Here is a 16238-nt window from a genome sequence, read left to right on the forward strand (position 1 = left end):
CTTCTTGTGAGGTCACTTCCTGTGATACCATGTGTGATGTCACGTGCCCTGACGTTATGCGCTGCGCCATCACACGCCATGATGTCAATTTCATAACTTGGTTAGTCCTGCCACTTCTTCGTTTAGGACTTGTGTCCTGAATTTAAGTCACTGAAACACGCTTGAACTCATGTCATATAACCCCTTCCACACTTGCTGATCAAGCAGATACTGCACTCATACTACACTGTTCAGATGTTCAACTGGTGCAGAGGGGTATTTAGAAAGAAGATGTCTGCCGGACTTTTTCTGTTATGGTAGAGAATTACTTTAGCTGGCCCTATATCTGCCGGTCAGCGACATTGACAGTAGGTAATACGCCCTAGCACAAGGAAGGAAACGTCCCTCCCGCCTGCTGATTGCGCTGTGAATTACACCAATATTCCAGGCTTTGTAGACCCCTCAAGCACACGGACCTGTGTGTCACTGCACCTGCAGCACAAATGGAAGCTACGCCCCTGCTACGTGGGGGCTAACACTGTCCTGGGCAGCAGTGGGCCGGGACGTTGCGGGCAACTCGGGAGACTGCCCACGTGCATCTCTGTTCGGCAAACAGGCTCTGGGGAAAAGGGCATAAGGCTCAGGAAGAGCAGGATTATGATGAGAGAGATAGTAAAGCAACTGCAGGTGTTGGATGCCAGCCTTTTGGCTTTGTCATTGTTTCTTATTTTTCATGTTATTAACTGACTCTATTGATGGGGGAGCTGATGGGCACTCACATATTTCTTTATATATATGTCTATATATATATCCATATATATATATATATATATATATATATATATATATATATATATATATAGATAGATATATATATGGATATATATATATATATGGATATATATATATATATATATGTATTTGCAAAAAGAAGGAGAGAACTCTGGGTAGTTCTCAAGTTTAGGTGGAAAGCAGCTCCTGTTAGAGCACTTTCAACACCAGTGACACTCTAGATCTGGTCACCTCAAATGTCTGTTTTTCTATCAAAGTCTTTAAGCATAGGATTAGCAAAGTGCCATCCACGCTGAGATAGAAAAGGACAAACAGGCACATGCATCAATGTTAGCTTTTGAGATTCCTTAATTGTGATTTTTAAGGAATCGCAATTAAGGAATCGCAAAAGCCTATGCATGTAGAAATCGCTTAAAAAATAGAGATTTCTAAACATTCCTTAATTGCGACTCGCAAATTGCGAATCGCAATTAAGGAATACCTCCCCATTCATTCCTATGGGCCTAGAGGCCAATAGAAATGAATGGGAAGACATTCTCAATTTGCGATTCTCAATTAGAGAATCGCAAATTGAGAATGCAATTTCAAGGGTGCCAGGCTGTCAAAAGGACACCCTGTTGCACCCCTGAAATTGATCTGTGCACATATGTTGCGCACACACATGCCCTAAGGGCATGTGTGTGCACAACATGAAACTTTGAAAAATGCACAAAAGTGCATTTTTCAAAGTTTTTGCAAATTACCATGAAGTTCAACTTCATGGTAATTTGCTCCCCCTATTTGCGAAATCGCATATTTTTTAACTTTAATGCATTGCATTTAAGGAATCGCAAAATGTGATTCCTTAAATGCTATTGCAATTTTAGAACTCGCAATTAATTGCGAATTCTCAAATTGCGAGGGCCTTGATGCATCGCAAAAGCTAATTTTGCGATCGCAAACGGCGATTTTTGTAATTCGCACCGTTTGCGATCGCAAAAGGTTTTGATGCATGTGACTGAAAGTCTTTTGCCATTTCTACAGCAAAGTCTTTAAGCATAGGACTAGCACAGTGCTGTCTTTGCCGAGCTGTAAAATGACAAAAGCCATTTACCACTCCAGTCACAGTATTACAGCTTTGAATTGGTAAAATACCAACTCAAGCCAACCTGAAATGAGTAAAAGCAACCCCTGACACAGTGTTTCGCTCTAATTAGAGCTCTTCAGAGAGGTTTAGCTTTGTACAGACACAAGGGAGCACCCAGTATAAGTCAAAACAAATTCCTTTCAGGCATAGAGTGATGCATAAATTATGCAAAAAAGAAGGAGAGAAGTCTGGGTAGTTCTCAAGTTTAGGTGGAAAGCAACTCCTGTTAGAGCACTTTCAACACCAGCGACACTGTAGATCTGCTCACCTCAAATGTCTGTTTTTCTATCAAAGTCTTTAAGCATAGGATTAGCAAAGTGCTATCCACGCCGAGATAGAAAAGGACAAAGTCTTTTGCCATTTCTACAGCGAAGTCTTTCAGCATAGGACTAGCACAGTGCTGTCCTTGCCGAGCTGTAAAATGTCAAAAGCCATTTACCACTCCAGGCACAGTATTACAGCTTTGAATTGGTAAAATACCAACTCAAGCCAACCTGAAATGAGTAAAAGCAACCCCTGACACAGTGTTTTATATATATATATATATATATATATATATATATATATATATATATATATATATATATATATATATATATATATATATTACCTACTGGCGGTCGCCAGTAGGTATATATAGTTAGGATTTTTTCTCTATGGGATTTTTGAAAATTCTATGTCTAATAACTTTGCCGTTTGTGGACGGAATTGGCTGAAATTTTCAGGAAAATGGCACATTTTGTTTCTGAGCAGCCTTTGAAAATTTGGGGGGGTTCGTCAAGGGGGGGCCGAGAAAAAAGGGGGGTCCCAAAACGCGTTTTTCCCATGTTAATTTCCATAGGGCGGTTGGCCTCACTTTTAGACCGAACGGCTGAATGGATTTGCACGAAACTTGGCAAAATTGTAGGGACTGGTAGCCCGATGTGCCTTTTGTAGGTCTCAATATATGTGCTCCAGTGGATTTTGAGAAATTAACGTTTAAAAAAAGATATATATCTGTAAGCGCGGACCGGGCAGCGGCCTAGGACGCGTACTTTTCGTGCAACGGAGCTTTGTGAAGCGAAGCTGATTGGTTCTCCGGCGTCTGTCAACATTCCAAACAGTCCGTAGTGGCCGCAAACAGTCCGTAGTGGCCGCCATCTTGTCTCTCGGTAGGATCGAGAGACAAGAGGAGGCCAAAGCGAAGGGGTAAATGACCATAAGGGGGAATAGTAGATCCTCGCTGACCCCCTAGGTTTGATGTGGAGGTTTTAAAAGGGCCCCGCGGGGCAAAAAAAAAAAATTATAATAATAATCTTACGGCTGAATGGATTTGCACGAAACTTGGCAAAATTGTAGGGACTGGTAGCCCGATGTGCCTTTGCTAGGTCTCAATATATGTGCTTCAGTGGATTTTGAGAAATTAACGTTCAAAAAAAGATATATATCTGTAACAGCGCACCGCTTCGCGTACTTTTCGCGTTACGGAGCTTTGCGAAGCGAAGCTGATTGGCTCTCCGGTGTCTGTAAACATTCCAAACAGTCCGTAGCGGCCGCCATCTTGTCTCTCGGTAGGATCGAGAGACAAGAGGAGGCCAAAGCGAAGGGGCAAATGACCATAAGGGGGCATAGTAGATCCTCGCTGATCCCCTAGGTTTGATGTGGAGGTTTTAAAAGGGCCCCGCGGGGCAAAAAAAATAAATAATAATAATAATCGAACGGCTGAATGGATTTGCACGAAACTTGGTAAAATATTAGGGACTGGTAGCCCGATGTGCCTTTGCTAGGTCTCAATATATGTGCTTCAGTGCATTTTGAGAAATTAACGTTCAAAAACAAGATATATATCTGTAACAGCGCTCCGCTTCGCGGAGATAAAATTATATCTGTATTACCTAGCTGTTGCTAACACCAGTTAGCGACGGCTAGTAGGAGATAGCGACCATCTTGGGCCCCACTTTGCATGTGAGTGATATTTATCACTAATGACATGCAAAGTGGGCATGCCAAGATGTTAGCGACTGGAAACAGTCGCTAACATCGCTATCTCCTATTATCAACTTTTGGAAATATTCGAGATAAGCGCGAATATCTCCAAAAAGTAACAGCTGCCCTGAGCAGTTCTTAGCCATGTTATCCTATGGGAGGTGGATAACATGGCTAAGAGGATTAGCTCGGTAATGCATGAATATCGCTGAGTTTTCAGCGATATTAATGCATTGCGGTCGGTTTTTATCGTATTTGCGATAAACTTTGATAATAGCAAGGTTTATCTGCGATAATTTCTGACGGTAAAAAAATCTTTGCAATGCATCGTTAGGGATAAATATCGCTTAACTTTGGTAATATGCCCCAACGTCTGTTAACGTTCGATTCGAAGGAAATCAGGAAGTGTTGAAAAACATTGTCTGCGCCATCTTGTCTTTTTTCAAATGCCACACTTTTGTCGTGCACGGCAGCCATTTTAGATGCCTTGACCAGACCCACTCTGTGCACGCTGTCGATCCTTAGCATGGCTCCCCACCCTCGCAAGCATCTCCCCCAGGCAGTGGTCACCCCCGCTCTCTGTCTTATGCATGGGTAATAAACCTCCCCCCATCTGCGCTGCTCTTTCCTGAGAATCACACCCTGTGCCCGCCCGACACCTCCCTTTCGCCCTATTCACTACTGCACCCTCTGACACTCCTTTTCCTCTGTGTCCGATTGTCCAGGCTGGTCCTAGGGTATCAGCTAGCCCTGCAGATGTAGTTTATGGCCACAGCTGTAAAGATTCACCCCTCTTCAAAGGAGTTATAGTAGATCAAGGCCCACACTCGATGAGATCCGTCACAGCAGAAGCGTTGCTATTATCTGAAAACCATCCTGTATTGTGATTGGGGAGGGGACCGAGCGTGAAGCGGAAGATTCCAGGGATGACTCTTTGTACATCAAAGTTTTTACAATTATGTGTCACATTAAAAATATATAGCACTCCGACAAAGTAGTAAGATTATAAAACTTTAATAATTTATAAATATATACAAGAAAACAAAAATAGTAATAACATATAAACATTTTTAGGGAAAAACAACGAAGTAGCGGTCGGCTGTGCGAATAGTCCCAACGCAGCACAACGTCCAGATTTCCGGCGTGGGGCGGGTCATCAGTAGCAAACTGTTGTGCGAATAGTTCCAAGGCAGCAGAACGCGCTGAAATCTAGATGACACGAAAGTGATGTCTAGTAAGTTGCCACCCAGCAAATAACGGCGTGGGGCGTCGCGGGGGGTGGGTCTTCAGTAGCAAACTGTTGTGCGAATAGTTCCAAGGCAGCAGAACGATGGCACCAAGGTGATGTCCAGTAAGTTGCCGCACTGGTTTTGGTATCCTACAATGCTGCTCCGAATAACGGCGTGGGGCGCCCCGGGGGAGGCGGCGTGAACGGGCCTCTCCAGGTGGAGTGTCATCTGTTGTAGTGGGGCGCCCCTTTACCGTTTCAGTTGCCATTCCGTCCGTTTTTGGTCCACTGTGTCAAAAGCCGCAATTCAGCTGAGTTGCGCCCACTCTTGCGGTGCAGCGATAGGCGGCTGTCACAGGACTCTCAAAATGGCGGCAGGCTCGTTCCTTTTTGGGCCTGGTCCACTGAAATGGCCGTGGGACACCTTGGAAATCGGACGCTTGTCTGCTAGGTCTTGGACCCCATTCTCGAAAGCGTCCCCTCCGCCTTGAGAATTCATCAAAAGTTTTGGGGGCCCCGACTCCTGCAGGCTTCTGGTGGGGAGCGGCTGCCATGATTGCTCGCGGAATGACTACGACGGAGCTACGAGATGGTGGTGCTCTCATGCTGACGCCAGCTTCAGTCTGAAACATCCAGAAACAAGGTGGGGCTTTCATCGTTTGGAAAAAAAAAAAAGTTTTCATCCAATGAAAAGTGTTGTTTTTAGGTCATATGATCAAGCCTTCCATCATTAGGAAACCAAAAGTAAAATGAACCAATGAAAAGTTTTATAAACAAGTTACATGACCTGTTATGCGGCATAGGGTATAAAATGCGGAGAAAATACGTTGGCACGTGAGGCGGCGTCAGTAGCGGACCGATGTGCGAATAGGCCGAAGGCAATACAACGCGCCAAGATCCGGATGGCACCGAGGTGGTGTCCAGCAAGTTGCAGCACTGGTGTGGCCATCCTACAATGTTGAAAGTCGGCGTGGGGCGCCCCGTTGGCCTGTGAGTTTGCGTCAGTAGCGGACCGATGTGCGAATAGGCCGAAGGCAGCACAACGCGCCAAGATCCGGATGGCACCGAGGTGGTGTCTAGTAAGTTGCCGCACTGGTGTGGCCATCCTACAATGCTGAAAGTCGGCGTGGGGCGCCCTGTTGGCCTGTGAGATGGTGTCAGTAGCGGACTGATGTGCGAATGGGGCCAAAGGCAGCGCAACAATATTTTCTGACGAGAAGACACCACAAGGCGCTGAGATGCCAAGATCCGGATGGCACCGAGGTGATGTCTAAGTTGCGGACTGATGTGCGAATGGGGCCAAAGGTAGCGTAACAATATTTTCTGTATGGAAGATACCACTAGGCGTTGAGATGCCAAGATTCGGATGGCACCGAGGTGATGTCTAGCAAGTTGGTGTGGTCATCCTACAATGCTGAAACTCGGCGTGGGTCGCCCCATTAGTCTGTGAGATGGCGTCAGTAGCGGACCGATGTGCGAATAGGCCGAAGGCAGCACAACGCGCCAAGATCCGGATGTCACAGTGGTGGTTTCATAGTTGAGAGGCACTTCATCTGCAGTGGGGCGCCGAGATCCGGATGGCACCGAGGTGATGTCTAGCAAGTTGCTGTACTGGTGTGGTCATCCTACAATGCTGAAAGTCGGCGTGGGGCGCCCCATTAGCCTGTGAGATGGCGTCAGTAGCGGACTGATGTGCGAATAGGCCGAAGGCAGCACAACGCGCCAAGATCCGGATGGCACCGAGGTGGTGTCCAGCAACTTGCCGCACTGGTGTGGCCATCCTACAATGCTGCGCCGAAAGTCGGCGTGGGGCGCCCCGTTGGCCTGTGAGTTCGCGTCAGTCAGTGGGGGCTGTTTGAGGATCTGACTGCATTGGAAAGCAATGTGATGCTGTGCGTCGCCCCCAAGATGGAGGTTCCTCGGCTGCAGTGGGGCGCCCCTTGGTGTTTCACTCGCTATGCAGCTGAGTTGCGTGCGCACTTGTGGCGAATAGGCCGAAGGCAGCACAACGCGCCGAGATCTGGATGGCACCGAGGTGGTGTCCAGCAATTTGCCGCACTGGTGTGGCCATCCTACAATGCTGCGCCGAAAGTCGGCGTGGGGTGCCCCGTTGGCCTGTGAGGTGGCGTCAGTAGCGGACCGATGTGTGAATAGGCCGGAACCAGCACAAGGCGCCAAGATCCGGATGGCACCGAGGTGGTGTCATAGTTGAGAGTTCTGAGCAGCGCTTGTAACACTGTCTGAAGCTTATTTGCACCTGCTGCAGCTTCACTATTGCCCTGGTGTGGCCTAAGATCGCCCATGACATAGGCGGCCACCTCCCGGGGTCCGGCGGAACTTTTTTCCTTTTCCTTTCTGCATCTTGTCCCAAATTCGTTTGACCTGAAGACACGACCAGGTCCCTGAATGTGTGCAGGGGGACGCTATTGATTGAATCAAAATGGCGGCTTCACACAAAGCTGACTCAAGCGTTTTCTGGTGGTTTCATAGTTGAGAGGCACTTCATCTGCAGTGGGGCGCCGAGATCCGGATGGCACCGAGGTGATGTCTAGCAAGTTGCTGTACTTGTGTGGTCATCCTACAATGCTGAAACTCGGCGTGGGTCGCCCCATTAGCCTGTGAGATAGCTGTTCTTTGGATTTGGGCCTGGTCCACTAAAATGGCCCTGGGACACCTAAGAACTCGAACGCTCGATTTTTTTTTCCTTTCCTGTACATGCAAAAAAAGGTAAATGCCCGGTATGTTACACGCTTCATCTGCCACGATGAACTCTCCAGAGGAAACGAAAAAATATATAGTTGTGGTAACTATACCATGCATCGTCATATGGAGAGGTGGCACCAATTAATTATAGTGCTGCATAAAAGAGAGATTTGGAGGAGAACCCCTGACCTGCTAGTCCATTCATCAAAGAAGTGGCACTGAGAGCTTCAGAGGCAAGGGAAACGGTCCCAAATATTTAGAAGAACTTTGGAAAGATTAAAATGACATGTTTAGATTGTGGTAAATTAATTTCATGTGGGCAGATGAGTGTTACTCTAATAAATACAGCATATGAACATCATCATAGTCGATGGTTGGTAGAGACATTTTGACTATATCCTGGACCTGCCCGTCCTCGCCCAAAATGGCGCCGGAATAAATGGGACTCGTAACTCCTTGTTGTGTACTGGTTGCAGAACCTTGAAATCACGAGATACGTATGCAGTTTTGAAGCACATGGCGGGCGGGGACGAGAATTGATTGAATATTTCGACATCCCTATTGATATTAAGTTCTGATGTGTTATTGATTACTGTACTATTGAAAGTTCGAATTAACGTCACCCATGGTACTTGCCCGCAAATGTATATCTAGATAATTTTATTGTAACTGGCCCTGTCGTATTTTAATTATAAAATGTACGTCCACCGATTCCATAACACTGTTAGACACCTTAGTTCTTGCAACCTAATGGCCCGCCCGTTACGTTCCTCTACAGTGTAAATGTCTACTCATCACATACGATTACAGTTTGCTCCGTGGCCGGCCCCACGTGGTTATAGGCTCGTATTTGTATAATGAAATTTTCACAATAAAGGTTTTTAAAAGAAAACATGGTAGTAGTATATACATTGGTAAAGTTTGTAATAATAGTCACTGTTTTAGAATCATTAAAAGGCAAGTGAAATAAAGCAGACCAATTACATGAAGGGTAAAAGGTATAATACGAAGGAACGCAGTAAAGATAAATGGTCAAGGGCTGTTGTGTTTCTATTCCTGCAACATAAAGTGATCGATAAGAATCTCATATTCAGGCGTATCGGCGACTAAGACAGCAGGTCGACCCTCTTTTGCTCAACGGCTCCATCATGGGACGAAGAAACGCTCTTTTTCTCGAAAAAAGAATATATTTTACTTGCAGGACAGTTGTAAAATTTCCGGGAAAGTACATTAGCCTGGAACATTATAACATATATTTAAGAAAAAATAATGTTCGGAAGTAATGAAAAGCTTAATTTTTAGGTCATATGAGCAAGCCTTTCATCATTACAATAAGAAAAGTAAAATGAACCAATGAAAAGTTTTATTAACAAGTCACATGACTTGTTATGCTTACGTTACGCGCTGCGCGCCCCGGATGACTCCGGATGCGCTACGCGGCGCGTCATATGACGCATTACGCGACAACGCAGGTCCAGAATATAGTCAAAATGTCTCCACCAACCAGCGGTCGGAACACAACCCCTTTCAGCAGGCTAAATAGTTCTGTTAAATGAGAACAGAAGGGACAGGCAACAAGAACCATCAGTGAAAGAGGGGAGGGCTAGTTCTTCTCTACCGGGTTACATTGGGGCGCTACCGGAACTGATCGAATTGGTAGTCTACAGTGTTTCTGGATGTTTCAGACTGAAGCTGGGGTTAGCATGAGAGCAGCATCATTTCGTAGCTCCGTCGTGGCCATTCCGCAACCAATCATGGCAGCCGCTCTTTATCGTTATTTTGGGCGGGGTGGGTGGCGGAGCCGAGCTGTTTTGCAGCCATCATTGTGTGGAGTTCAGTTCATCTCACTAGTTTTGTATTTGTCATGAGGGGATGTTCCTAATGTTCTATTTTAGCGAGGTCAAAAAGAGATCCCATTAGTGGCCTACTGATTTTGCTCGATTCCTTTTCTTTTTTTTTACACGATTTTTCGTTATCTGCAAAGACTAAACAAAGTATTGCGACTCTGTGTTTGTTTGTAAATAGAGAATGAACCAAAGAGAACTAATTCTAAAACAGTAAATACTTGGATAACAATCAATCAAATGGAGAGAGAAGCAGGCACGACGGATTACAACGGGGGCAAAGGCCTGCGTTAACTACCTTTCACTATCTGCAAAGAGAGAGTACTCCTAATAGAAATGAGGGGGGGGGGGCACCATTCAAAGCAGATCAGTGTGCATAAACACGAAAATGTTTTCACTTACCACGTACTTGACATTCGACAGCTTATGATATTTGCTATTAAAAAACCATTGAAATTCACTGAAAAAACCATAGGTTATAGACCATATATAGTTAGGAATTAGCATTTACAAAACCTTGAAAATTCACTGAAAAAACCATAGGTTATAGACCATATATAGTTAGGAATTAGCATTTAAAAAACCTTATTTTACTCACACAAAACCATTTGAAATTACATATATAGTTAGTTGCACTAACTATATATCGCGCACCTGCAATCCACTGCTGATGATGTCACATATTACAACATTCATGACATGGTCAGTGACATCACTGATGACATCACTGATGACATTTCAAATGACATCACTGATGACATCACTGATGACAACATCCAGTGACTGTATGTTTCTGTAAAGTTAAAATGTGTCTTACATATTGAAGAATGAGTGGAAGTATAAGTGTCTGGACAAAGGATTTAGTAGGTGCATGACTGAATGCATGAGTGAGTGATTAAATGTGTCTCACTGAGTGCATGGGTTAGTGACTAAAGTGTCTTAATTTGTGCATCATTATGTCTGTTGTTCTGTAAACTGCTGCATGTTTTGATCAGTAGCTATATAATTAACTATATGGGTTACTGATTGATTGTCCAAGTATTTGTATGGGAGACTGAGTGTGTGTGTGGCTGGCTGGGAGGTGTGTGACTCTGTGCAGATCAATGTGTACTTGTATCAATGATTGTATAACAAGGTAAGTATGTGTTAGTATATGTTTGAAAATGTAAGGTGCTCTATGTTTAACTGTATAGACAAGAAAATGGAAGTGTCATTGATTCTTTACAGGACTGACTAGGTGTGTGAGTAACTCCATGGATGAGTGGCAGACTGTGAGTGTCTGTATAGGTGTATGAGTGCATATGATAGTGTTGTAAAGATGAGTGATTGTATGTATGAATGATAGTATGGGTGAATGAGTGAAGGTGTGTGTAGACGTAGGAATCAGTGAGTGCGTATGTAGTAACTAGTATTGGTGTGTCAATGGTTTCAAAAATTATATTCTGTATTTAACACTGGGTGAAACAGAGGTTATATTAAAATGTGAGGAGATGCATTGTATTGTCATATGAATGATATCATCAGTGATGTGGTCATTGATGTCAAATGAGATGTCATCAGTGATGTCATCAGTGATGTCATTTGAGATGTCATCAGTGATGTCATCAGTGATGTCACTGACCATGTCATGAATGATGTAATATGTGACATCATCAGCAGTGGATTGCAGGTGCGCGATATATAGTTAGTGCAACTAACTATATATGTAATTTCAATGGTTTTGTGTGAGTAAAATAAGGTTTTTTAAATGCTAATTCCTAACTATATATGGTCTATAACCTATGGTTTTTCAGTGAATTTTCAAGGTTTTGTAAATGCTAATTCCTAACTATATATGGTCTATAACCTATGGTTTTTTCAGTGAATATATATATACATAGAGAGAGAGAGAGAGAGAGAGACAGAGAGAGAGAGAGAGACAGAGAGAGAGAGAGAGAGACAGAGAGATTAACAATGAGAGAGAGCAAAAACATTTTTGGGGCTCAAAAAGCATGCTTTGCTATAGAAGTCCCTAGATAGACGAGAACTACGTTGCGTGTGGATGTGCCCCTTGTGAAAGAAGCATTTGCAATGCAATCGATCTCGCCTTTAGAACTTTATATGTATTTAGCTGTACAGCACATTAGCCTGTGTGCTGAAACATCTACTGTCCTTTAACCTCTATGATGCGTCGGACGCCCCCCGGCCGTCCGACGTCACGGTGGGCGTGTGCATCGGTCGGCCAGAGGCAGTCCAATCTGCGCATGTGTCAAATTCCACCACACCGTTAACATGGAGTGAAAGTTAGCACCAAACTGCGTGATATACCAGGTATGGGAACACATGGAGGGAAATATTGCCTTTCAGCGGGAAATGGTATAGTCCAAAGCTCTCTTTTTAATATAAAATCAGGGCCTTCGGTGGTCATATCACTGAAAATACAAAATATTTTTGTCTACGGATGCTCGTGGAAGACAATTTTGATGGAAAGGAATCTAGAGAATGCTAAAGTGATTCTGGTATTTTACTGACCTCTGCTGGTCGTTTTCTATCAAGACAGTTAAATAGAGGCAGTTGAACAGAAAAAAGTCCCTAAGCAGAGGCAGAAATGGGATAGGGCTAATCCCCAGAGCCCACAAAGTACATACACATATAAGTATATGATAAGTATATACTAAAGTATATACAAGAGGTCTTGAATGCTCGACCTAAAAACAGAATTCCAGTGACTCACAATGAAGCTAGCCAGAGGCAGAAGTGGACTGACTCTTGACACATACTGTATGCTATAGTTGGCAGTAGAAAAATGTGATTAACGCAACAACGGACAAATAGATGTAGCAGGCTGGATGAAAGCCCTATAAGCAATGATATCCTATGTATAATTTTAGTAAAATCAAAAGGTTACTAATAACGCAGCCTTTAAAAACGGGATAACAAATCCTGCTTATATGGTGGAATTGACGATTATGACGTCACTGTGGAAAAAGAGTGGGCAGATTTTCCACTGCAAGGACGGTTTCTGTGCAGGTGTTTTATGACGTTAATAAGAGATGGTTATTACGTCACACTAGCTTTCAATGTGTCATTCAACAGCGCCAGCAGTCAGCCTTCAAACACAGAAGAGACATCGTCCTCCGTGTAGGTGTGATAAAGTATCATGTCATGGTTTCTTCATACGTTTTATCCTTATTTTGCTCTACGGTGCTGATTGTGATGCCGTTATTTTCGTACAGAAGGAAAGGTCGAAGTCTAACCTAGGAGGGAGGGCGTGATTGGGCTACTGCAGTTAGTGAAGCGCTTTGATGTAAATATGTGGCTAAGTGTTAAATAGGAGCTGCACTGCCAGAGACCGATTGTAGTGTCAGAAAAGATTGAAGAAGGGCAAGATTTGAACAGTAATTAGAGTGATGGGAATTTGACAAAAATCGCGAGCTTGAGGTTTATGATGTCACCACAGAAATTGTGTATTCAATATTAATTGGAATTATTGTGCCAAATGATTATGGAAGCCTCGCATTTTAATAATGAAAGCTATTTCGAGAAATCAGTACCGAACAATAATAGGACTGAAAACCGAGAAAGCTTGGAGACGAATTTGCATCTAACCAAGTAAATATGACAGGCAGCCTCCTTCTTTCAGGCATCACTGATGAAGCAGTCAACTGTATACTTGCCGGTCTATACCCACCATAATATAACTAGCATGCAACCAACATAGTATAGCATCGTTCAAAAGGCTTTAGTGAGCTATATGTCAGTGAAATTGCTTTGACACAATTGAAAATCGATGTGTTTTTTTAGTGGGCCTTCTTTCTGCACGGTATGCCCGGTCCAGATGTCTCGACTCCTTGCAAAGTGTTACCCACACCTGGGTGTCTATCATTGCGCTGTCTACGGTAGTTAATCCACCTACCTTAATCAGCTCCACCTCCACCTCGTCCCGCACCAGGTCTGGCCCCAGCCGGCGCTCCCGGCACTGCAGGTTGTCGCTGGCGATGCTGGCCGGGGTCTCGGTGGCGTCCAGGGCCCGCTCCAGCCGCCTCTTCTGGGCCAGCAGCAGGTCGGTCTCGGACGTCAGGTCCCCGATCTCTCGGCACAGCTCGGAGCGCCAGAAGTGCACGTCCTGCAGCCGCTCGCCCAGGGCCTTGGTCACCCCGGCCTGGCTGCGCTGGGACCTCGCCTCGGTCTCCGCCGCCATCCGCTTGGAGTCATGCCGCCGGCGCTCCGAGGTGTCCCGGTCAGAGAAGGCCTGGGCGAAGCCGGCCTGGCACCGCACCGCCCACTCGCTGGGAAGGTACTTAGCGGTGCGGAAGCCGGCGGTGGCCAGGCCGGAGGAGGGCAGGGGCAGGGCGGGCTCGGTGGGTCCCGGGGGCGGGATGGAGCATGGCGGGACACTCTGGGGGATCGGAGGGCGGGAGATGAGCACCGGCCGCGGAGGCACCGGGCACGGAGCGCTAGGGGGCGGCACACAGCACACCGACATGGCTATGGGAGAAGACCGGCTTTCAAGGCTCTGGACGCGGGGGCGAGAAACGAGCGCGCCCACAGCTCGGAGCCGGAGAAAGCGTCTCTGGGCGTCAAGGAGACGGCTGTCAAAGGAACCGGAGTGCGCGTCCGGACACGTTGCTAGGCAGCAGCCAATGGCTGAGCCACTGAGGACTATTGAGCGAGAAAGCCGATTGGTGAAACTCAGTAGAAGAATGTACACTGTCAAAGTAATTTATAAAGTATGAGTATCACTGAATACAGGAAAAAAAAGTAGTCTGGAAAAGTGTATGAAAAAAACAGTTTCTGAGCATAATGTTTGCATCTAAAATGAAAACGAACTTTGCGGCCAAAATTACAACGATGTATGGTATGTGTCTTTACTGTTTACGCAAAACAGTGTTATGCATTTTATATGGTTGCAGGCACATGTGTTCTGTCTGTGTAGTTGTTTTTCTTTAAGACTTCTTCTCTGGGTTGTTTAGTTTTGAGGAGCTCTGAGAAGTCAGTGGGATGCGTGAAGGGAGAGGAGCAAACTTTGCCTGCCAGGGTTTAGTCGCTTGTGTTCTATTGAGGAATAAACCCAACTTCAAACTCATCTGTTTTGGATAATAATGAACAAGCAGTGAACTGGTGTAATTATTTTTACATTAAAGTTATGGGCACACTGGGCATAATGCACTCTTGAAGCAGTATTGTGCACTTAATGAGGTCGCCGGAAGGGTGTCAGCTGAGCTGAGTCATTGAGAGTATGCTCTGTGGCCTGCACTCCATTCAGGTAATGGTGGATGAGCCACTGAAAAATCGAGCCAGATGCTTGACTTTGCCTCAGGTCGAAGTCCTCTTGTGTTCTCGAGCCCAAAACGAGCCAAGCTTTCATGTGGCTTCTGACTGCCCTCACGATCTAACCCCATGCACCAAGACTTACAGACAAAGCAAGCATTACACATTTATGTGAGATGGGAGAGAGAAAGAGCTGCCCACATAGTGGCTGAATTGCACAATGTGAAACCAGAAAACCCGGGATCAAACCCGGGCTGCCTTGCTGACTAAATTGTGTGATTCTAGGCAATTATTTTATTTCACTGAGCTTACTTTTTCTTCATTATCACATATGACAGCATCTTCAAGGATGTGACTTTTAGGATGTTTTCTGTACAAACACCTCTTGTGGTTCATTAAATAGACTATAATGCAGATCCACATATAACAGCAATATAGGCCACCTATAGGCCATTCATTGGGTGCATGTGACAATTGGCTTGCCTCTTAGTCCACTACAGTATTGTCCTCATGGGGTGTGGGGGATCTTGAAAGTTTCTAAATTCACCTTTAAAAACGATCACTTTTGATCGGTTTATTTTTCTCGCTGGGCCGCTAAGTAGGACAGTTTCCGGTCCGAGACCTCCATCCCTCATTTGCCCCATTCTAACTTAAGTGTGGAGAGTCCCATTCTGCACCTTGTCCCTGCCCATAGTAATTCTACCAGGAGTTGTTCAAATTCTCTGAATACTCCATGGGGGATCTCGTCCGTAGTGCCGTAGCACACAAAGTCATTGGGGTTAACATCACCATTTTAATCAGCAACATTTTCCCCATCAGGGAGAGCTTCAAGGTGTTCCAGAACCTAAGAGAGGGGTGAAGGTTGGCAACAACCCATCCTAGGTTCGGGGTGTGGCATTGCTGCACGCCGTGCACAGTGTGTAGCCCAAGGTATCATACACTACGCGTCCTCCAAGGCAGTCCTGCCTCAGGTAATAATAACTCAATGTCCACTCCTTTTAGCTGACCTACTGGGACCAGTACAGACTTCCACTGGGTATTGTGGAGCCCTGACAGTTCCCCAAATTCCCTCAATGTTCAGGAGGATCAGGACCGAGGTGGCCGCCTGACCAAGTATATAATTTGTGTATAAGGACATAACATGCACTGTCTAGCCCACCTGGATCCCCAACCATGCAGTACCTGACGCAGTCTGCATGCCACAGGCTCCATTGCTAGGGCGAACAAAAGTGGGACAGGAGGCAACCCTGTCACGCCCCTCTCTGCAATAAGAAGTCATCAGAGACAAAGGGGGTAGTTTGGATAGCGGGCGGATACCCACCGCCCGTATGGCGGTGGCGATCCGCCCGCT

At 45.3% G+C, this 16238-nt stretch overlaps 1 protein-coding gene across 1 annotated transcript in view; it reads right to left on the minus strand.

Annotated features, from left to right (window-relative positions):
* The window catches only part of TEKT4 (tektin 4), a 117592-nt gene extending 103426 nt beyond the window's left edge, over positions 1 to 14166 (minus strand). Inside the window, exon 1 of the mRNA XM_078664189.1 lies at positions 13533 to 14166. Coding sequence (XP_078520315.1) covers positions 13533 to 14102 — 570 coding nt within the window. The 5' untranslated portion in view covers positions 14103 to 14166. The remainder of the gene's footprint in view (positions 1 to 13532) is intronic.
* Between the last annotated feature and the right edge of the window lie 2072 nt (positions 14167 to 16238).

This window comes from Lissotriton helveticus, chromosome 10 (genome assembly GCF_964261635.1).
Source record: "Lissotriton helveticus chromosome 10, aLisHel1.1, whole genome shotgun sequence".
Classification (NCBI taxonomy): domain Eukaryota; kingdom Metazoa; phylum Chordata; class Amphibia; order Caudata; family Salamandridae; genus Lissotriton; species Lissotriton helveticus.